A 21,000-nucleotide genomic window follows, 5' to 3' on the forward strand; every position below is an offset into this window, starting at 1 on the left:
AAAATTATGTAATTGTGCCTTGTAAGTATTCTGGGATGAGATTTTACTAGCGCTTTCTATTTGCCATAACAATGAAATTGCAGTCTCTGTGAACAAATGTCCAGAAAAGAAAATCTACTAGAGTATAATTTGCTTTATAAGTGTTGTAGTACAGCATCATTTGTCCCGATCATGATCCCCAATTGAAGGTTAATAGTGTTTTATTTAAAGCAGGAACATTCGCATGTGATAGCTTGAACGCATTCTTTATTGAAGGTGTGGTCTTGTTTTAATAAACCATCCACGTTCCTGTCTTTTCCGTCCACATCTCTTGTTAGCAAACTCACATTATAACACTAACTAGATTTCACCCAGTAGTGGATTGGAGCATAGCCTGAATTGAAACTAACTTAAATTTGATTCGAATTCAACACCTCTATAAAAGCTTGATCGAGTTTGAATTACTCGTAAAATTTTTCAATTAAAAATTTTAATACAAAACGACGTCGTTTTATTCAATATGCATTAAAATGATATCGTTTTAATAACGAAATAGTTAAAAATTTGAACTCAAAATGAGTCGAACTGAGTTCGAACTTGACTTCTACGAGCTTAAACTCGAGCTCTACTATATATAAACACAATTAAGCTCAAACTTAGTTCAATTCAAATCTAACTCTAATTACAATTGCATCAACCCATGTAGCTTAACACCAACATCTCCATCTTCGTCTTTATTTTCATGCAATCTATCGTAGATACTTAATTTATAAGTAGACTCCATTTTGTGTATCAAAAATCACATCATTATTCGATTTGAATATTATCACTTGTAATGTAGATAAAGCACAAGTCTATACAACATCCATAATTATCATAAATTTATGAACAATCTAATTTGTACCTATGACAAAATTAGGCGGCTGAATCAATTTCCATAACCAAGTTAGTCTTAGGTCAATTCAAACATAGTTTGACTTTATAATAATTAATTTAAATTGGAATTCGGTGCAATAATGCCAATGAAATGTCAATTTTGAACTAAATCTCAACGGATTAATCATTTTTCAACTTGTTGGTTTGACTTGAATCCACCAATAATTCATGAGCACAGTTCCTGTTTTTCTTCTGGGGTTGGTGATGCAATGAGCAACGATTTAGATATATTACTAAGAGCCGTTTGGTCTCTTACTAAAAAGATTATTTTGGTTATATATTTTTTATTATTTATATTATTTTATTTAATTTATTTAATAATAAAATATTATAATAATTTTATATTATCAATAATGATATAATAGATAATATAAATGATAATTTGATTATTAATTTCATCTTAAAAATTAAAATATTATTAAATTAATTTTAATTTTATTATAATTTTATTTTTATTTAATAATTTTTTAAACTAAAATACTTTATTTTTAATTAATATAACAAATAATATCACTTATATTTTTTTAAAAAAAATTATATTTAAAAATTTTAAATAAAATAATATTTTAATATTATTTTTATTTTTAATTAAATATAATAATTATTTATATTTATCTAATTTTATATATTTTATTAAATATAATAATAATAATTTATATTATATCCTTCAAACTAAATTTTCTAATAGGTTAAAAAAATTTCCAGGTTGCCATACATCCCCCATTATCGGAAGAAGTCACATTCTTATCCTGAAACAGCCCTATTTAATGCTTCCCACATGAATAGTGTCTCTCTCACCCAACTTATAATTTGTCCAAGCATAAACCTCGTCGGCCGTCTTGTCTTTTTCCACGGTTCAGCTTCACCCTCTCCAAATTCTTCACCATGAAGATTTCTCTTTCACTACAGACTTCACTTAAATTTCAATTTCACCCCCTTGTAAACGGTGAGAAGTTGGGGATCTATTCAAGACCTAACTTGAAGGCCCACTCCCTTCCCATTCGTGCATGAGCCCTGAACTAGATCCACCCCCTGGTCGTTCAAATGTCATGATCAGTCCTTCTTTGGATGAAAAGTTGCAATTAAGGTAACAGTCAAGTTGATTTGGAGATGATTGGTGCTAGGTGTGAAACTTTATATTTACATATTAAACTATTATTGCCTCGCAGTTATTTTCAATTAGGCTGTCCATGGTGCCCTTCTGGGTTTTGTCTTTAATGAGTTTATGAGGTGAATTTGGCATCACTAATGGTGGAAGTTCCCGTTTCTGTCGTATTCATACAACACAACTAAAGTTCAAAATGACACTTTTGGACCCATTAGGTCATTATAATCCTTCTTTATTTGCATTCTAATTAGAAATACCTTAACTGTTGTTAAGTTTCAGATTAAAGGTTTGTGAGTGTTGATGTTGAAGATCGGAAGAAGATGCAGAGTGGTTGAGAACATAGTTGTTTTTAATGCGATTAGTTCTTAAATTAGGCAGTGTTATAGTATAATTTTAATAAGTGTTTACCTCTTCACCATCCGAATGTCAAGGTTATATGATTAATAGTTATGATGGAATCCTACCTAACATTATAGAAAGTTTAGGCTTGTGTGTCCTCCATTTGGTCTGAGTTGAATGTTTTTCGACCATGGATGGAGGCATTATGAAAAATAATGGGAAAATACAATTACATGTTGAAGAGATCCCGAAAATTGTTTGTAACTATAAGAGTTAAATGATGTGGTTTGTTATTGTATGCAATGTGTATAACTGGACATTGTATATTTAGAAATAGACTCTTTTTGACAAAAGAGTAGTTCGGCCATAAATTGAAGTTTATAATTGTTCTTTTGGTAACAGGGAATTCATTCGAACCAGATTGTAATATTGGTTATAATCAATTACATCGAACAGGATAAATTTTAGATCCAGTGATCGATCTTATAATCACTAAATTATATAAGTTAAAAGTTTGATCTTGATATATTATCAAATGATATTTGAACTCGTATATATAAAGTTTTTTTTTTTGTCACTCAAGCTAGTTTTAGAGGTTCGAAGTTCATAATTGTTGTTTAAAACTTCCTCGTGTTTTGAGGAGTTAAAAACTTCATTAAGGTTTCAGGGTTATTTATAAAGGGTATAAGTAATAATATATATATTCAATATTGAGTATTCAATTGAGTATCTATATCATACTCAAAATTAGGTATACATATTTTTTAGGAAGAAGCAATTGATTTGAAGGGAAGTGGGGAAGGAAGCAGGTGGCTTGAAATCCGGCATAAGCTCGGTCGTCCACATGCAGAGTGATCAGAGACAGAAGAAAGAAAGAAGAAAATGAGGGTTCGGATGAAAGTCGGCCCACTTTTTTGCAGTAATTTTTTTTTTAAGGTTAAATGGGTCCACATCCATCAAAGCCCAGGAACAAGCCACGGTTTGCAGTGTCTTGGATTAGGTACTTGGCCCACTTTTCTCGTGATATGTTTTTTCTTGTAAGTTGTTGATATTATTTAGATCTGTCCGTAGTTGTTTGTATTTTATAATATATTATATATATTTTATGATATAATATAATATATATTATAATTAAAGTTTTTAAAAATTATATGATATGATAAATGTATCATATAATATTATACATATTAATAAATTTAAGAAAATAATAATGTGGTAAATGTGTATCAAAAAATTTTTAAAATTTTAAAAAATATTTATAATATTTTATAAGAAAATAACGTGATAATTTGTATTTTTATTATTTTATTATTATTTTTTATAAAAGATATATTTTATGATATAATCCAAAAGAAAAAAGATTAAGTTTTAGATTTTCGATTCTATATACTATTGCCCTGAATTTGTAGTTGGCGAAGTATCTGCACATAATAGTTTAAAAGCTATAAGACATTGTTTCACTTTAGGCCTCACAAAATTTTGGCCTCTTAAAAGTGTCTTGTGAGAAACAAAAAGACAATAAGACCCTTGTACGACTGTTGATGCGAGATTTTTAACATTAAGAGAGTTCATCTTCCTTCGTCTGTAATTACAGTAAAGGTTGGGTACAAAGACGTGAAAATAAGACACTACAAGAAGCAAATATTAACAGCTGTGATTCGGAGTTTCAGGCATACTTATCTGCAATGTACATGGTGAAAATTCCCATATTAGTGATAACTATAAAGGGGGCTGGATATTGATCATTGTCAGTGCACTAGCAGACACTGTTACATAAAAAAATTAGATCAAATTTGACAAGAAAGCTGAATAGTTTTACGTTTTTGGCGAATTTACAGTAAGTTGTTGCATGAAAGGTAGAACGAAGAAGAATTTCTTATATACTGAAAAAGGTCAAGCGTTCAAATTTCTTGGGCTTGCGTGCTGTTGCAGCAGCTTGGGGAGAGGAAGAGGAGCCATGTGCTGTTGAACAGTTTTTGTCTCGTCTTTTCTTCGACCTCTATCACATCCTCCCAGATTTGGGGCAGTGCATTCGGACTACGAAAGGGCAAATTAGTCATTGAACACCCCACAAGCTACAGTACGGTCATAATAATGGCAGAATTTGTTATTCCCTTTCAAATCCCAGGGCTTAATTCTCCGCGACATGCATATAAACCCATCTTCTCATCATCTTTCCATCTAAACGTATCCCCTTCGCCTCTCTCTTTATCCCCAAAGCATTATTTTCAGCTTTTGCCCGCACTGTTTTGTTCAACAATGCGAGGGTTCATTTTTCTGTTGGTGCTTCTCTGCTCCACCTTCCGCACCTCCTTCTCGCTTATAGTCGACGGTAAGCCACATATATTCCGTGTATATATATATATATATATATATATATATATATATATATATATATATATATATATATATATATATCCAGCTGTAAGCATTTACTGCTAAACTAATTATCATTTATTATTCATTTACGCCAGGACTGGTACCAAATGGTAACTTTGAGCTCGGGCCGAAGCCCTCGGAGATGAATGGCACAGAAGTTCTGGGAAAATTTGCCATACCAAAATGGGAAATTTCTGGGTTCGTGGAGTACATAAAATCGGGGCAAAAGCAAGGAGACATGTTGCTGGTGGTGCCAGAGGGAGCCTTTGCTGTTAGGCTCGGAAACGAGGCATCAATTAAGCAAAGAATCAAAGTAACTAAGGGCATGTACTATTCCATCTCCTTCAGCTATGCTCGCACTTGCGCACAGGATGAGTCGCTCAACATATCAGTGGCGCCAGATTACGGCGTGCTGCCGGTGCAAACGCTGTATAGCAGCAACGGCTGGGACACCTACGCTTGGGCCTTCAAAGCTTTGTATGATACTGTGGAGTTTGTTTTGCATAATCCTGGAGTCGAAGAGGATCCTGCTTGCGGACCTCTCGTTGATTCGGTTGCCATTAGAACGCTTTACCCTCCTAGACCTTCCAACAGTAAGTTCCATCTTTTTACTGGGATGAAGCTTGCATAGACCCGAATCTGAGTTACTTTGGATTCAAAAGTTGAGTTTGTTAAAATTCATTTAATTTGAATTTAAATTGAGTTTAAGTAAAAAAATTTGTTTTTCTCGTATTAAACTAAATTTAAATTAGAAAAAATTTAATTCAGTTTAACTTATAGACTAATCAGATAATTTAATTTATTTCAAAATTTGATTTATGATTTAATTCAAATTATATTAAATAATTATTAAAATTATACTGTTTATAATATAATTTTATTAATAAATTATGAATTTAAATAATAAATTCAAATTATAATTTGAGCTGAATTTAAATTATATTTGATTTGATTTGAATTTTTTTATTCGAAGTTAAACCAAAGCGTATTCAGATTTGATTTAAACGGTATCACCCCTAATTTTTCACGAGTGAATGAAATTAATATTTAGCGATTTATGCACGCAGAGAACTTGGTGAAAAATCCGAGCTTTGAAGAAGGTCCTTACGTGTTTCCCAACACATCATGGGGCGTCCTCATCCCACCCAACATTGAAGACGACCACTCGCCATTACCGGGCTGGATGGTTGAATCCTTGAAGGCTGTCAAGTACATAGACGCCGAGCATTTCTCCGTCCCACATGGGCGGCGAGCGGTGGAACTTGTCGCCGGAAAAGAAAGCGCCATCGCCCAGATCGTCCGAACCATCCCGGGAAAAATTTACACGCTGTCGTTCTCAGTAGGCGATGCCAGCAACTCGTGTGAAGGTTCCATGATTGTCGAGGCATTTGCAGGGAGAGATACAATCAAAGTCCCTTATGAATCAAAAGGCAAAGGCGGATTCAAACGTGCCGTGCTCAAGTTTGTGGCGGTTTCTACACGAACTCGCATCATGTTCCTTAGCACGTTTTACACCATGAGAAGCGATGACCTTGCATCGCTCTGCGGCCCTGTTCTTGATGATGTGACGCTGTTGAGTCTTCGTAAACCGTGAACCAGGCCAGCCGTTTGAATTGAAGGCTTGGAGTACTTGGTGGTAACCCACGAAGCTTAATGGATGTGACGTGACAGCCATTGCATGATTAAGCAAAATTAGTTGCATGGCTTGGAGATATATAAAATATAAGAATGTTTTTGTTGCATAATTAAGGAATATTAATATATGAGTTCACAATATATATTAATTTCATAATATGTAATTAGTAGTAGGAAAAGGATTCAAGATCATGCTTTATGTATTAGGGTTGAAAATCTAATTTTTCATACTTTATATAATAAATTACGTTATTTTGAAAAATTAATCAAATTAATATGTCATCATCTTTAATATATCACAAACATTTTATAAAATTTTAAAATTTATTAGAATTAATTATTAAATAAAATTAATATTTGGATTTGAACTCAAATAAATAAATTTAAATGAAATAGTATTAAATTATTAACGATCAAACTTGAGATTAATATTGGTATAAGGGTTTTTTTTTGGTAATTTTATTTTTTCTATAATAATTTTAAAAATGATTTTATATGTTTTTAAAAAATTAATAATTCTTTTTATTTAATAATTTAAATTAATTATTTTAGATTTTAATTAAATTCAAATTAACTATATCTACATTTGTATTTATCTAAAATAATTGAAAATTTACGTTGAGTGCCAAATTTTTGGCTCGGCCCAAAACAACCCACGCAAGTACACGTGAAACAATCACAGAGTGAGTGCAAATCAAACGGTCCACAGAGTCGCGTCAGGGTAACGATACCCAAGAAGTGAGAAACGGCGGAGGAGAAATCTCCTGCAGCAGGTCCTACGAATTACATCGACTTTTACCAGAAATTTGAAAAAGTATAGCAATGTACGAATTATTAAGAGCCAAGATTTTTGAATATAGTGCACCCGAATGTAGGAAATCATATCTACAAACAATTAGGTCGTGCTTACACCTCTTATATAAACCCCCTTACCACCATCCGATTCGTCCCGAACCTTGAACTCTCGCTTCTCAGTCGAATTCAAAATCAAAACATAAAAAATGGTAATTTGTTTTTTTATTTATTATAATTGTCGATTTGTTTTTATCTGTAAGTGTGGATGTATTAAAGGCGTTCTTGTTGTTTGTGATTTGTGTTTCAGGCTCTACCAAGTCAGCAGACCGTTGATTATCCAAGCTTCAAGCTTGTTATCGTCGGCGATGGTGGAACTGGTACGAAGACGATTTGATTGCTTTTTTTTTTTATTTTGTTGTTTATAACATAGAATGAGTGGTGTATTTTATCAAGTAATTCTGAAAATGGTGAGTAATTTTTTATATTTTTTAATATTGGGTTTTAGGGTTTAGGTTGTTTTGTGGCTTTTTGTTGGGAGCAGTGGGTTCTTGTATATTTGTTGATGGTTATGTGAACTTTCTAAATGCCTGAGGCCATTTTTAATTTGGTAGAAATGCAATTATTAGGGTTTTTCATTTTTGTTGTTGAGTAACTGTTTGGTTTGGCTTTAATTAGGAATCTATTGCTGGTTTTTTTTTCTTTTTTTTTTTTATGTATATAGTTTCTAACTATTAATGTAAAATATTTGCAGGAAAGACTACCTTTGTGAAAAGGCATCTCACTGGGGAGTTTGAGAAGAAATACGAGCGTAAGTATTAATTTGGCTTGGTATATTGTGTGTGGTTGGAATATTATTGGCATGTCACTGTTTCTTTTTGATCAATTTCAGCAACCATTGGTGTTGAAGTTCATCCCTTGGATTTCTTTACCAACTGTGGAAAAATACGGTTCTACTGCTGGGATACCGCTGGGCAAGAGAAGTTTGGTGGCCTTAGAGATGGCTATTAGTAAGTCGTTTATTGGCTAATTTTATGTACTTGCTATCTTGCGCTTTGATTACTTAGTAGCAATATGTGAGTTGTTTTTCTTGTGAAAGTTTTAGGAGACCCTATTCTTACATGGTTTTAAGAATTTTGTTGATTGTGCAGCATCCATGGACAATGTGCTATTATCATGTTTGATGTTACTGCCCGATTGACATATAAGAATGTTCCAACATGGCATCGTGATCTCTGCAGGTTCAATGCAAAAAATTGATGCCCTCATCTATTGTTGTTTAAATGTAGTGTGATTATTTTCATGCTTTATCCAATAATCTCTGTTACTTTTTCAGGGTGTGTGAAAACATCCCAATTGTTCTTTGTGGGAACAAGGTTGATGTGAAGAACAGGCAGGTAAAAGCAAAGCAGGTTACTTTCCACAGAAAGAAGAATCTGCAATACTATGAGATCTCTGCGAAGAGCAATTACAACTTTGAGAAGCCTTTCTTGTACCTTGCTAGAAAACTCGCTGGGTATATATACAAATATTTTCCAATATAGAAGCTTTTCTCTAAATTCTACAGGGATTGGATGTAGATCTAAATATTGATTTACTTGTAGGGATCCTAATTTGCATTTTGTGGAGTCTCCTGCACTAGCTCCCCCAGAGGTGCAGATTGATTTGGCTGCTCAGCAACAGTAAGTGCTCTTCTTTGATCTCTAGTGATTCTGATCAATTTCTTTCACCCACAAAGACAAGACCACTACAATGTATGACCAGACACCGAATTCTCTCATTTATCACATGATGGTTTTGTTTCAGGCACGAGGCCGAGCTTGCTGCTGCTGCTAGTCAACCTCTCCCAGATGATGATGATGATGCATTTGAGTAAAAGAAAAATCAATGATCTGTTTGATAGTTGGAGTGAAGGGCTCAAGTTATATAGATTGTTTGAGGAACTGCTGTCTTTTTGACATGAGTTTTGGATTGAATTATTCCTGGCGTCTTGTTGATGTGTTTTCAGTCATTGCCTACTTATGTCAGTGTTATTTGCCTTACTGGTATGGTGCTTGTTGCACTGTGTTACTTTTCAGGTAGCCATCCAATTTTCTGTAGGATTTTTAAGTGTTGCTCCATTTCCCATCCTATTCTATCATTGTGATTATTATTGGTATTATTATTGTGTTGATAGTTGAAGATCTGTCTCCTGATCATATATATGCTGTAGAGGATCTACGTTTCTAAGGGGTTTGGAATTAGGGCTGGACTCGGTTGGGCTCGTATGTTGATTGGGCTCAATTGACATTTGCCTGAGTTAGTATGAATCAGCTTGCTTTAGCTTTGATTGGTAATTGAGCCAAATGCGAATTAAAGAGTGTTCGGTTTAGTCCTAGCTTAGTCATGGCTTAACCGGAAGTAAAGATTGCCTGACCTTGAAAGTTCAAACTGTGGATGACGGTTTCTGAACAAGGTCCTGTGCGACAGAGTGCTATTAGGATTATAATAATATAACAAAATTATAATCATATACGGTAATGATATAAAACAGCCCCATGATGCATTAAGTCTAATGTTTCCAGCATTCAAAACATAACACCACACATTTTCAATCACATCGGCGTTCACAGTGAAACTATCGTTCATTTCAAGTCAACTTGTCTTCAAAGCTTTGGCCTTGCCCACTTGATTAAATTCAACGATGGGAACTTCTGAGTCTATAGATTAAATCACAACAGTTCACCCTTAATCCTGGAGTTATCAGCCTGCAGAAAGGGTAGCAGAATAGAACCGTAAAAGGATGGCAATCCAAGTGACATTTTAAATATTAGGAGTGATTTCAAACTGAATTGGCTCAAATTCAATTGTCGACTTAATTTAAACAAACGTAAAATGCACTCAGTTTGGATAAAACTCAAGTTTGAACTTAAATATAAAGGTTTGATGTTATTGAGTTCAGCTTTAAGAGATGTTTAACTAATCAAGCTTGCAAGTCCTAAAAAGTTCAATTCGAATTAGTTATAATGACATCAAAATGACATCGTTTGCCCAATACACATTAAACCAACAATATTATAATCAATTTAAGCTTGGTTCAATATCAAGTCAAGCTAAGTTCGAGTTTAATTCCCTACAAGCTGAATCATGCTTAAAATGGTTTAAGAGAGCTCGTCGAGCTCAAGCCTCAACTTAATTCGAATTCATTCAAATCCCCCCTATTAAATATTACCCTTCATTTAGTTTTAATAATACTTCTACAACAGAGATTTCTCAAAAGTACAAGTTCTCAATTTACCAAGCTAGTATAAGGGCTTGCATTTTACATCCTGACAGAAAGAAATACCAAAATATACCTCCTGCAAGGAGACTGTTTTAAATCATGTTGAAATCGTATCTACAAGATGCTAGAGAAAAGATGTAAAGCAATTTAACAAGACAATTACAGTCCAAAATGGAATTGTAAATGCCAACATCATGTGAACTGAAGAAAAGGAATAAAGAAAATCTTAGATATCCTTTCTGCCACAACCAGGATGTCTCATGGCAAAGCAAGAATGGTGGGGCAATTTGTTTATTTTTGCCCAGAAAAGCAACAAATCAAAATCTGTATCAAATTTTTTAATGACACAAACTTAAATATAATCTACAGATCCAAAATGAGTATGATAACTGTCCATGTTTGTGATGAGTAAAACACTCAAATCATTTTAACTTACAACTAAAAATGGAGAACAATATTCAAAGCAATTCACAGAACAAAATACAATCATTAGAGTAATTGAATAAAAGTAACATGTGATTCAAACAATATCAGACCTCATTTTTATTATGAAAAGTTTGATCTTAAGCTCCTGCTTGCCTTTAACTTTCCCAATTGCAGTTTGGTTTGTCAAGACAACATTCTTAACTAATATATGATTCAGCTTTCTATAAAGTATATTCATTAGAAGGAAAAACCCAATATGTTAAGAATATACCTTCACCTACCTTTCTGCTACACTGCAAAAGGGTGGGGGTCACCTCCCATGCGCCCTGGCACTTCTTGAGAAAGTTCTTACTCCTTTATGAAAAAAACAAAATAAATTCACAATGAAATCAAAATAGATCAAGGAACAATAAGTGCACTTCTTTAATCAACCCAAGGATAATATTTAATACATGATAGAGTTACTGTCTCGGATGGCTTAGGATGTAAGTCTAGAAATCAAGTAATATTTTTTTACTCAGAAAAGATGAAAACATGCATTAAGCAAAAAATAAAAAAGAGTGAGCACTAGTCAGTTAGCCAATATGTCAGCATGCACATTTTCAATCTAAAAACAAATCACAGAACCTTCCATCCCATCCCAAGATTCTGCTTTTACTTTCTTTGGACTAGGATGAGTTCAAAGTTCCACCAGAACACCACACCTGAAATGAACTTCATCATAAAACAAGAGAGAGAAGATGATGAAACCAGTATCCAGTAGCTTGTTATCAATTGTCTTATTTGTAGAGCATTCAATGCTGATACTGTCCCATTTATTAAGCCCAGGACAAGGTAGTAAAGCCAAACCCCATCTTTAGACCTGTGGAAGCAAGGCACACATGCCTCCAACTTTGGCCCTGGAAAATGCAGGGATCATCAATAACATATACAATAAGAATCTTCCAATGCTATCAAAAGCTATTGAGAAAGTCTGGCCATTTGAATTGAATCCAACAAGATGTTCAAACCAAAAAAAAAAAAAAAAAAAGAGGCTAGTTTCCTAAAAAGAGCAATAGACAACATTTAAATTCATTTCACTGAGAAGGGGTGACTCAAATAGTAGAAGCAGGAATAAAAATCATTGGACACAAGGTATGAAGTGTATGAACACTACTTGCAAGTCACTAAGTTCTCATACTCCACAGTCCACAAACACCTGGCTAACAACTAAAGTGCTTTCAATTGCTAATTTCTGGTTGACCATCTTGTCTGCAATGCTATTGTTTGTGCAGATAAATGAAGTTCATGAACACTACTTGCAAGTCACCCTGGTATACAGATCATCATATTCAAATGTATTTTCAGGACAGATCAAACAAACCAAACAAAAGTCACTACAAATTATCCCAACAATCTGTCAACATCTGATCATCCCCTCACACATGAACAAGTATAAAAAAGATCCATGTGAAATCACAGAAAAGATCATCTCTTTAGCAGATGGAAATTAATTCAGGGCTATCTTGTCATTTAACCTTCTAATCATTGCAATTCCACAATCTACATCTGGAATTACATGTAACATCTCAGAGAAAATAATTTAGGGAAATAAACAAAATTCCACAATGAGCTAGAGATATAAAATTTTTATTGAGTTTTGGTACATAATTTTCAAGTTACAAATTTTCACTGTCTAGACCATAGCAGATACGAACAAATTTGAGAAAGCTACAAATGCGATTCACACTGCTTCTTACAATATTGTGAGGCCACTATAGCCAAGTCAAGAAGAATGCTGTTAGAGAGGCTAAAGGAAAAATCACTAGACTTACTATTCACTATGATGTAAGTTTGTTCCAGCAGATATTAAATTCCTTAGCTCCATCAAATGCTCATCATTTGTAATGTGAAGTGTAATACGTAGATTTGTCAATAATGCTTCTTGTTCCCAACTTAAGGGTCCAGAAGCATACAATGCCTCTAGAGTGCAACGATAAGCATGCAACTCTAAACTATGAATTCTTGCAGCTACATCATCACCTACAGGAAGGGGGGATTTTTCTTCCTCATCTCCATGACCAGAACAACTTTCGGCATCACTACTAAGGGTACCTGCATCCTGACAATAACCTGCTAAAACATGACTAGACAACTTACTGGTACTGTTACTAATAACACTACAACTACCAACAGAGCATAAATCACTATCAGAATCATTAGCATCTGAGCCCCTTCCCTGAGAACAATCGAGAACACAATTTTTTTTTCCCATCTCTATTTCATAATAGACATTCGTTTGATTGTTAAAGGAAGTATGCAAGTCTGTTTCACCCAAATTTTCTTTTGGGTAAGCAACAGCATCTACCTTGTTTTTGAGGGAGGATGGATTTCCTGAAATCACTCGTTTCCACTCACCCTCTTTCTCAATTGCTCTCAATTTCTGAATGTTTCCAGTCCATGCCTCAGCACAAGAGGACACAAAAGGGAAGGCTCTTTTCAATGTTCTAGCTGAGACAACATGTGATTCCTGAATACCAGTGGTGTTCTTGATGCCAGAAAAATCACATCGAGCATGCACTTTTTTATCTGCATCAGCTTGCACCAACGGAAATTTTCTCTTCTTTTGAAAATTCGCTGTTGAAGTTCTATTTGATTGTGCCTCAGAATTCCCTGAAGCCTGTGAACAATATAGCCAATAGACGGTTAGAGGAATTGCAGGCAACCAAGAGAAATTAAGTGATATATATATTCATGAAGATTAACATATTTGCACATAGAAAAAAGAAAAAAGAAAAAAGAAAGAAGAAAGAGGAAGATGATATGATAGAGGTCCAAACCAAACAAACAAAACTCAACTGGTTGAAACATCACAAGAAAAAACTGTAGCACACGCATCCATATTAAAGGCAAAAACAGAAGAACAAATAAAAACCAATCATTAATCAGTAATTCACAGCCAACTAATCATATAAAATTGAAAAGAGAAGGAAGATTCTCAACTAGATCTGCAACTTAAAGGATATTATAAGGAAAAACGAGACAGATAAGAACCAAAGAAAATCGCTGAAACCAATCAGAAAAGTTTACCAAACACTGAAAAAAGCACCAAAAAAGGAAAGAAATAAAGAGGATGATGAAACTGCTAAGAACAAAATCTAAGAAATTTACCTTCCCAATCACAATCCATTCACCATCTTGCCATGATTGGCGCACCCTGATATTACCTTTGTGAGCTACCAATTCCCTCGAAGATCCAAGTAACCTAACTAGATAGCAATCAACACTCAAAACCTTCAGTATTGAAGCAATTTTCCAGGAAAAACCATCAAAAACCTCCACTACATCTCCAACAACCAAACTTTCCTTACAGTTCACTGGTGGAGGACAAGGTCTAATTGCCTTTCTTGACACCCTCTCTGAGACTGTTTCGTTTGTCCCGCCCAGACAATGAACATATCTGACAGTGTAATTGTGTCCATTGCCCGAGATTATATCAGCTGGCTGCCATGCACCAGAAGGCACTTCGCTTTTGCTAAATACCTCAATCTTACTTCCCTTCTTGAATCCCATGATGGCTCACAATATCTGCAACAACAGACATATAACTATGACAATTAGTTCCCTTAAATATTCTTGGGAAAAAAAAACCATTATTCTTAAGACAACAATCACCTCACTATTAACCTTTAGAAGGTAAAAACTTTCCAAAAACCTGTTTACTAAGAGTTCAAATCCAGAAAGAGACAGAACCTAACCCTTAGAAAGTCCATGTACTACTCAGAGAGATAAACACTTGTCATGGGACAATGTAATCACTGATTGTGAATAACTGTTGTTAATGATGACTGTCAAACCTAGTCATATCTCTACAGTAAATATAGACTTTTGCTAAAACGGTGATGTGATCTTCTTAGAAAACATACTCACAATACTGAGAAAAATCAATCCTTAATACCAATTTCTTCATCAAATAATCTAAATGGAGTTCCAAAAATAAATGAGCTATATAACATAATAACACCAGGATCTCCTGATAATAATAAAAACAAAAATAAAAATAAAAATAAAATAAATCAATCTTTAAAATTAAACATATAATCAAAGGTTTTTCTACATGCACAAAATTAAATGTAATTAAAATTCAAAAAAAAAAAGAAAGTAAATATTTATGAAGCACGAGAGAAAATAACTGTCTTCAGAAACAAAAACAATAATAATTATGTCATAAAATTTTACAACATTACAAGTGCAGTGAATCAAAATTCAAAACCCTAATTATCATAAACTGACCTTTTCTTTTTTCCAATGATCGACCACCGGAGCTCAATTAAGAGAGAATAGCTTAACGAATTTCTAAGTACGTGAGAGATGTTTTGTGTTTTGTTGTGTGTGTCTTAGGGTTTGTAAATTTTGAATTGAAGAACAAAATACAAAAATTATTTATTTATTTATTTATTTTTCAGTTGAGTGATTTTTAATTTTATTAATACGTGGGATTTAAGTTTAATCTCAACCAGAAAAAGGTTGGGTGCGTAGTGCGCACCCCCAGTCACATCCAAAATATTCACTCGCACTACGCACCCCCAGTCACATCCAAAATATTCACTCGCATATAGGCGCGTGCAATCCTATAATATTTATTAATTTGATTAAAACATAATTAATTAATATGATAATATAATTAATTAAAGATTACACATTCATTTGGATTTATTATTTTTTAATATGCCTTAAAAAGGGTTATTATTTTTTATATTGACTTAAATAAGGAATACTTTTTTGGTTGAAAGACTTTTTCACCTTTATCAGAAAATTATTATGGAAATTGGGAAAGGACAACAAAATAAAATAAATAAATAGAATTGAAAATGATATAGATAATATTCCATCTCTTGTATCATACTACAAGGCTTATAATTGAACAAAATATCTTTGAATTTTAGGCATACAATTACCAAGCTAAATAAAAGCACTTAATTTTTTGACAGGCATAGGATGGGCTAGGTTCAAATAGTACAAGTTTGAGATAGTTCATCAATCACAAATTGATCTTTTTATTTAAATTGATCATGAATTAGGATTCATTCGAAGTTGACCCAAATCAAATTTAATCCTAAATGTGTCTCATTGAGATTCAAGACCTGTGAACAGTCAATTACATTCAAGAAACTTCATCCTGTTACACTAACGATTGTGCTAACTAATGTCTGTTTCTTCCCTTTTAGGCTGTTATTGTTTGTCTAAAGTTGCCATAGACAAAGCTGCCAGCAAAATGAATATAGATTTAGTAGCTACTCATGAAATTAATACAACTTCAGATTCTATTTTGTATCTATTTGATCACGAAGCTACTCCAATAGCCTTTTTTTTTTATATCCTAAACCCAAGCCTTTCAAACCCCACCCGGCCTCAACCATAAGGGCCATGGCTCAGCTATAAGGGCTAGCAAAGTTATAAGCTAGCTATTCAAACTCATCAAATTTAGACATTTATAAGCTGGTTATCTGAACTCATCAACCCTGCAAAAATTGATAACTTGTGAGCGGCTTCACATGGAAACATCAGGCCTTAAAAAGAATATCAGGATGGCTGCGCAAACAGATACTGGAGTAAGGGAGCGACCACTGCTATGCTTAAACCGTTTCCCAGCAATGCATATCTGCAGTGACAAGAAATTGATCTGATCAAACTTAATGAAGACAAAAAAAACTACTAATAAGATAATCTGTAGAAATTTATAACATGATGCAGCAGACTTATGTGTCACAAGGGGGAAACAATGTACAGTAAACGATTGCATACCGTTGTCTAAGGCTTATGTGCTGTGGGAACTGAAAATACTCTGGGAAAGAGTGCAAATTTGCAACCTATTTATCAAAATAATGAAGCATTGTAAATTAATAAATTAACAGATATCAAGCACTTGTGAACAATAAGACACAAAGCAACTCTTCACACCTCCCTGGGGGTAAAATATCTAAGGCATTGCTCCTTCAGAGAAGTTGGTTTTCCCCTCTCTGGCTGCATATCAATCAAATTGTAAATATAAAGATCACAAAAAGATACTGTTGTAAAATACAGAGCTCCACAAAAACTACATCAAACAAAAGATTGATTTGAGCAATTTTTTCAGAGACAATATGGCACTGCATAGAACATCAGAAATTTGACCAAAAGGACAAATAGACTTGAGTTACTATTTTGCAACCTGAGCTAAATTCAATCAGATCTGTTTAGCTAGGTAAATAAGCATGCAACAAAAACATAATCTGACATTCACGGATATTGGAACAAGTGATATGTATAAAACAAATGTATTATCCAGTACATAGCAGGTTGACTCCTAGAACCAACTTTAAGCAGAGAACTCTGTGAATGACTGCATGTTTGAAATTAAATCTTACCTGGATAGTTGCCAAAAGGGAACCAGTACCTTTGACGTATCGATAATAGCTCTTTGTAAAACAACAACATCTTTTCGATTCTGGATAGACAATGTCTAAACTCTGTTGAGGATTTTTCTAGAGATACAAAATCAATTTACAATTAAAAGGAAGAATACTTATGATAATAGAAGTATGATTTCACTGTACAAGGATACCCATAGCACTTCCCCACCTTTCTATCAAGCTTGGTGGAACAAGATATTGGTCCATAGACTCATGCTCATTTGCTTCACCAATTTTCTCTGAAGCTCCAAAACTATCTGTAGTAATACTGTTAGTTGCCAAGAAATCAGTTTCTGTATTTATTTGGTGGCTTGGTTTTTTGAATTCAAGAAAACTCTCTACAGGGTCACAAGATTGGAGCAACTTATCCCAGCTCTCATCAGATTCAACATGTTTGTTGATCACAGCAATGTCATCATGCCCAAGCAATGGGCCTGGAGACCACAGGAGCTGGCTATTAAAGTGTTGGCACTTAAAGGAGAAAGGTTTTCTCTTTGCCTGCAAAGTAAATTAAAATAAGTCACTATAATGCATAATATCTTTTCTTCACAATACGAGACAAAATAATTACTATCTTCACTTATATCTGCCATCTGCAAAATCATAATAATATATAGACACCCATCAAGTGTGAAGAACCATAGCTTCTTAGTGAACTTTATGAAAAATCTGTTTTAAAAGCCAGTTGTGGTCATCCTCCACAAAATTACCCTCATGCTATAATGATGATGGGATGTATCCTACAAACACTTAACAGAAACACCGCCGACCCAAATGATAATTCATAAAACTTATTTCCAACAAACAGCATTATATAGACAAGAGATAATTATATATGAATATAAAAATTATGGAAAAAAGATAATGACAAATAAAATAGGCAGCTAAAAGATCCAAGTAAAATGGAGGAGGCTACCAGACAAAAATAACGTGGCCTGGAATATGGCACACCAAACTGTAGTGGGCTCAAGATAAACTCCTGCGTTACATATTCAGACTTGCCCAATATCTCAATCATTTTTGCGTGAGTGTCTGATGTCTGTAACCAACCAAAAAGTAATAAATAAATAAATAAACAAGCTTCAAATTCTAATAGTACAATTTTGTTAGTATGATAAGCTGATGTTTCATGGACAGACCTCAAATCCAACGACATTTTCCATAAATAACAGAACAGGAGGTTGTGAAAGTAGTGGCATAAGTTCAAGAAGTTTGAGAAACGAAGATGCTCTGGCATCACCAGATTGCTTTTGGAGCCCTGATAAACATAATTTTCACCAATCAATAATATATATAATATAGGTAACACAAGGAGTATATGGAGAGAAGAATTTTGACCTTGTCGAGTGTAGGGTTGGCAAGGAGGAGAAAGAAGCCATGCTTCAGCCTTATAGCCGTCCAGCTCAGTTGCAGTGAGGCTCTGAATATTACCCTATATGATCAATAAGAAAAATTTATACAAAATGAACATAGAAAACATTCAAAATGAAATTAAGTAAGTGAAAAAAATAAAAAAATGAAAAAACCTGATAAGGACGGTGACCAAAGTTGTGCTGATAAACATCATTGGCTTTGTCGTTGATGTCAAATGCCTCAACTACTTCTGCGTTCACGCCGGCTTTGATTAACGAATACCTCTAACAACAGCGCAAGTGATTAGCGAGTGAATGAAGAAAATGGTAAGGTCTAGGGTTAGGGTTTAGAACGGAATACCATTCCACCTATTCCACTGTAGAATTCGAGTACCCTCCATGGTTCATCTTCGTTTTTCCACAAATCTTTTTCCATTCGACCTCTCGTGATCTCTTCGATCTTCACCGGCTCTCCATCTCTTAGTAGGGTTTAGGGCTAAACTGTAAATAACAGACACTCTGCTTTTACGGTGTCGTTTTCTTCCATAGAAGAATCTTTAGCCTAACACAGCTATTAAAAGACCTGTTTGCCCTCTTCCCCTAAACTTCGAGAGAATCAAGACTGATATACTTGCTGTAACTTGCATCCTAGCTAATGCATGCTCATGCTAGAATATGGCATGTTCTACAGTTAGGATTATAAGCTTGTTAGGAAGATAACAATTCTAGACTCTGTATTTCTCATCATCACGTATTAAAGGCAATGAGAATTCGACATTAAACTTTGATATCCATCAATAACTCTGGGAGAAATCGAGAGAAGGATGAAGCTCATCTTGTCCTAAACCTTGAGTGTATACTCACTCGTTTCCATTATAGACTGATGACATGAAAGGATGTCAAGCTTTCAGATTACGTTCTTTTGGTGAGGTTTGTCTAATTATAATTTATAAGAACAATAACACCATAGAAGAAGGGATACAACTGTTAGCAACAAGAAATCATCTTCACGTTTTCAGTTGAACAGAACCAGTGTAGTTGCCAAACTTCTGCATACATTTTTGGAGAAGTAAATGACAAACGACCTTAGCATAATTAACATCACATCGCAGTAATAGTTTGAAGGGGAAAAATCAGCTCTTTTGTTCCCAAAACCCCTTTGTATGAACAATTTCTTCAAACTCCATTCTGGTAAAAAAACAATGTCAAATAACTTTTGGAATTGTTATCATTCATCTAAATCCTATATTCTCCCATTTTACATCCCTTTGCATGAACTTGAGGGAAGTCAGAAGATGGTATTTTATCAAGTGACACCATCTCTGATAAGGTCTATAATATATCATCAATTTTAGCTCCTCCTTTCGATGGAGGATTCTCTAAAAATATACGATTTCATAGTAGTGTAATGATAACCATAACACTTCCCCTGCATAGATTTCTATTCATTTGCTTCGGCAGTTTTCTCTGAATCTCCGAAACTATCTGTGGCAACATTGTTAGTTGGCAAGAGTTCAGTTTCTGGTCCCAAGAAGGATATGGGCTCCTCTCAAAGCCAACCATCCAACCGGAGCCTAATCCTCCTCTGGAAGTCACACGGGAAGATGTTGCTATGATTGTTGATCTTAATGTTCAGATTGCCATTAAGAAAGGTTAAGACTCCAACTTGTAATGGAAAGGTACCTAAAGACACCCAAGGTGTTAGCGCACGGTTCAAGATTGACAGAAACAAGGGTGATTGTTGACCTAGTCTACAGGCGTATTGGCCTGGCCCCTAAAAATATGCATGGCCCGCGGCCTCGCCATTGCCTTTGGGCTGGGCAGAGCATGTCAAGGTCAGTGGTTAAGACCCACAAAGACATGGTCTCGGACCTCGCTATCCCAACAGTTGACACCACCAACAAGGCCCACTAAAAAGCTGGCCTTGACAATTAAAAATTTGAAAAAAACGAAATTTTATAAGAAATTTGTGGGTTAAAATTAAACTTCGCTAAAAAAAATTGTCACTTGTTGTCAGCCTCTATTAGGAATTACATCAAATGGACCTAAAAAAATGTCTTTTGTTTATGAAAACTTATCAAAGGGAAGTGAAAGTCTGTAAGTTACATTGAAGACTAAGTTTACTTCTAAATATTATCAAATCATCGAGAAATTTAGTGACATAAAAGAGTAAAACATAATTTATAAATACTCTATAGAAATGTAAAAGCAAAATATAGAAGCATTGCTTGAGAAGTTCGTGAGCTAATCTAAATGATAGGACTAGTCAAGCCATATGAAGTTATACAATTATATCAAATTTGCCATCAATCACATCCAATATGATGAATGAAGCACATTAGAATTGACAAGAACTATAAA

At 34.1% G+C, this 21,000-nt stretch overlaps 4 protein-coding genes and 1 long non-coding RNA gene across 21 annotated transcripts; 3 read left to right on the forward strand and 2 right to left on the reverse strand.

Moving 5' to 3' along the window:
- The first annotated feature begins 1,646 nt into the window (after positions 1 to 1,646).
- On the forward strand, positions 1,647 to 2,715 carry LOC123194473. The gene is made up of 2 exons (XR_006497281.1): positions 1,647 to 2,002; positions 2,085 to 2,715. It is a non-coding gene; the product is annotated as an uncharacterized LOC123194473 (long non-coding RNA).
- A 1,813-nt stretch (positions 2,716 to 4,528) lies between these two features.
- On the forward strand, positions 4,529 to 6,517 carry LOC123194320. Its single transcript, XM_044607495.1, has 3 exons — positions 4,529 to 4,694; positions 4,837 to 5,334; positions 5,809 to 6,517. The coding sequence occupies exons 1-3, from the start codon at positions 4,622 to 4,624 to the stop codon at positions 6,333 to 6,335; spliced, it is 1,098 nt and encodes a 365-aa protein (XP_044463430.1). The 5' UTR covers positions 4,529 to 4,621; the 3' UTR covers positions 6,336 to 6,517.
- Positions 6,518 to 7,231: 714 nt separating this feature from the next.
- Positions 7,232 to 9,349, forward strand: LOC123194298 (GTP-binding nuclear protein Ran1B). The gene is made up of 8 exons (XM_044607470.1): positions 7,232 to 7,380; positions 7,479 to 7,548; positions 7,923 to 7,979; positions 8,061 to 8,178; positions 8,320 to 8,409; positions 8,505 to 8,684; positions 8,773 to 8,850; positions 8,975 to 9,349. The coding sequence occupies exons 1-8, from the start codon at positions 7,378 to 7,380 to the stop codon at positions 9,042 to 9,044; spliced, it is 666 nt and encodes a 221-aa protein (XP_044463405.1). The 5' UTR covers positions 7,232 to 7,377; the 3' UTR covers positions 9,045 to 9,349.
- Positions 9,350 to 9,688: 339 nt separating this feature from the next.
- LOC123194296 (DUF724 domain-containing protein 9-like) lies at positions 9,689 to 15,301 on the reverse strand. 17 transcript variants are annotated; one of them, XR_006497255.1, is made up of 6 exons: positions 15,129 to 15,300; positions 14,007 to 14,423; positions 12,671 to 13,515; positions 11,484 to 11,755; positions 11,138 to 11,210; positions 9,689 to 9,915 (listed from the first exon to the last, which is right to left on the reverse strand). XR_006497255.1 is itself a non-coding variant. In XM_044607469.1 (5 exons), coding segments are annotated over exons 2-5 (1,146 nt in total). In that variant the 5' UTR covers positions 14,409 to 14,423; positions 15,129 to 15,301; the 3' UTR covers positions 9,689 to 11,754. The 17 variants fall into 17 exon arrangements, 2 of the variants coding, with proteins under 2 accessions (XP_044463404.1, XP_044463402.1); XR_006497253.1 differs by having other exon boundaries at positions 9,689 to 10,506; XR_006497254.1 differs by having other exon boundaries at positions 9,689 to 10,517.
- A 640-nt stretch (positions 15,302 to 15,941) lies between these two features.
- LOC123193906 (tRNA (cytosine(38)-C(5))-methyltransferase 2) lies at positions 15,942 to 19,558 on the reverse strand. Its single transcript, XM_044606978.1, has 10 exons — positions 19,001 to 19,558; positions 18,814 to 18,924; positions 18,626 to 18,719; positions 18,427 to 18,545; positions 18,204 to 18,326; positions 17,440 to 17,785; positions 17,243 to 17,337; positions 16,797 to 16,859; positions 16,641 to 16,705; positions 15,942 to 16,497 (listed from the first exon to the last, which is right to left on the reverse strand). Exons 1-10 carry the CDS (start codon positions 19,073 to 19,075, stop codon positions 16,419 to 16,421), a joined length of 1,170 nt encoding a protein of 389 aa, XP_044462913.1. The 5' UTR covers positions 19,076 to 19,558; the 3' UTR covers positions 15,942 to 16,418.
- Between the last annotated feature and the right edge of the window lie 1,442 nt (positions 19,559 to 21,000).

This window comes from Mangifera indica, chromosome 13 (genome assembly GCF_011075055.1).
Source record: "Mangifera indica cultivar Alphonso chromosome 13, CATAS_Mindica_2.1, whole genome shotgun sequence".
Lineage (NCBI taxonomy): Eukaryota > Viridiplantae > Streptophyta > Magnoliopsida > Sapindales > Anacardiaceae > Mangifera > Mangifera indica.

Coding starts and splice junctions, on each gene's coding strand:
- LOC123194296 (XM_044607467.1), bottom strand. CDS start 14,408: ATGGGATTCAAGAAGGGAAGTAAGATTGAGGTATTTAGCAAAAGCGAA. Junction 13,516..14,006: donor AATGGATTGTGATTGGGAAG/GTAAATTTCTTA, acceptor TATTGTTCACAG/GCTTCAGGGAATTCTGAGGC.
- LOC123193906 (XM_044606978.1), bottom strand. CDS start 19,075: ATGGAAAAAGATTTGTGGAAAAACGAAGATGAACCATGGAGGGTACTC. Junction 17,338..17,439: donor AAGGTGGGGAAGTGCTATGG/GTATCCTTGTAC, acceptor AACAGAGTTTAG/ACATTGTCTATCCAGAATCG. Junction 16,498..16,640: donor CACATAAGCCTTAGACAACG/GTATGCAATCGT, acceptor TTGTCACTGCAG/ATATGCATTGCTGGGAAACG.
- LOC123194320 (XM_044607495.1), top strand. CDS start 4,622: ATGCGAGGGTTCATTTTTCTGTTGGTGCTTCTCTGCTCCACCTTCCGC. Junction 4,695..4,836: donor CTTCTCGCTTATAGTCGACG/GTAAGCCACATA, acceptor CATTTACGCCAG/GACTGGTACCAAATGGTAAC. Junction 5,335..5,808: donor CCCTCCTAGACCTTCCAACA/GTAAGTTCCATC, acceptor TTATGCACGCAG/AGAACTTGGTGAAAAATCCG.
- LOC123194298 (XM_044607470.1), top strand. Junction 8,410..8,504: donor TGGCATCGTGATCTCTGCAG/GTTCAATGCAAA, acceptor TTACTTTTTCAG/GGTGTGTGAAAACATCCCAA. Junction 8,685..8,772: donor CTTGCTAGAAAACTCGCTGG/GTATATATACAA, acceptor ATTTACTTGTAG/GGATCCTAATTTGCATTTTG.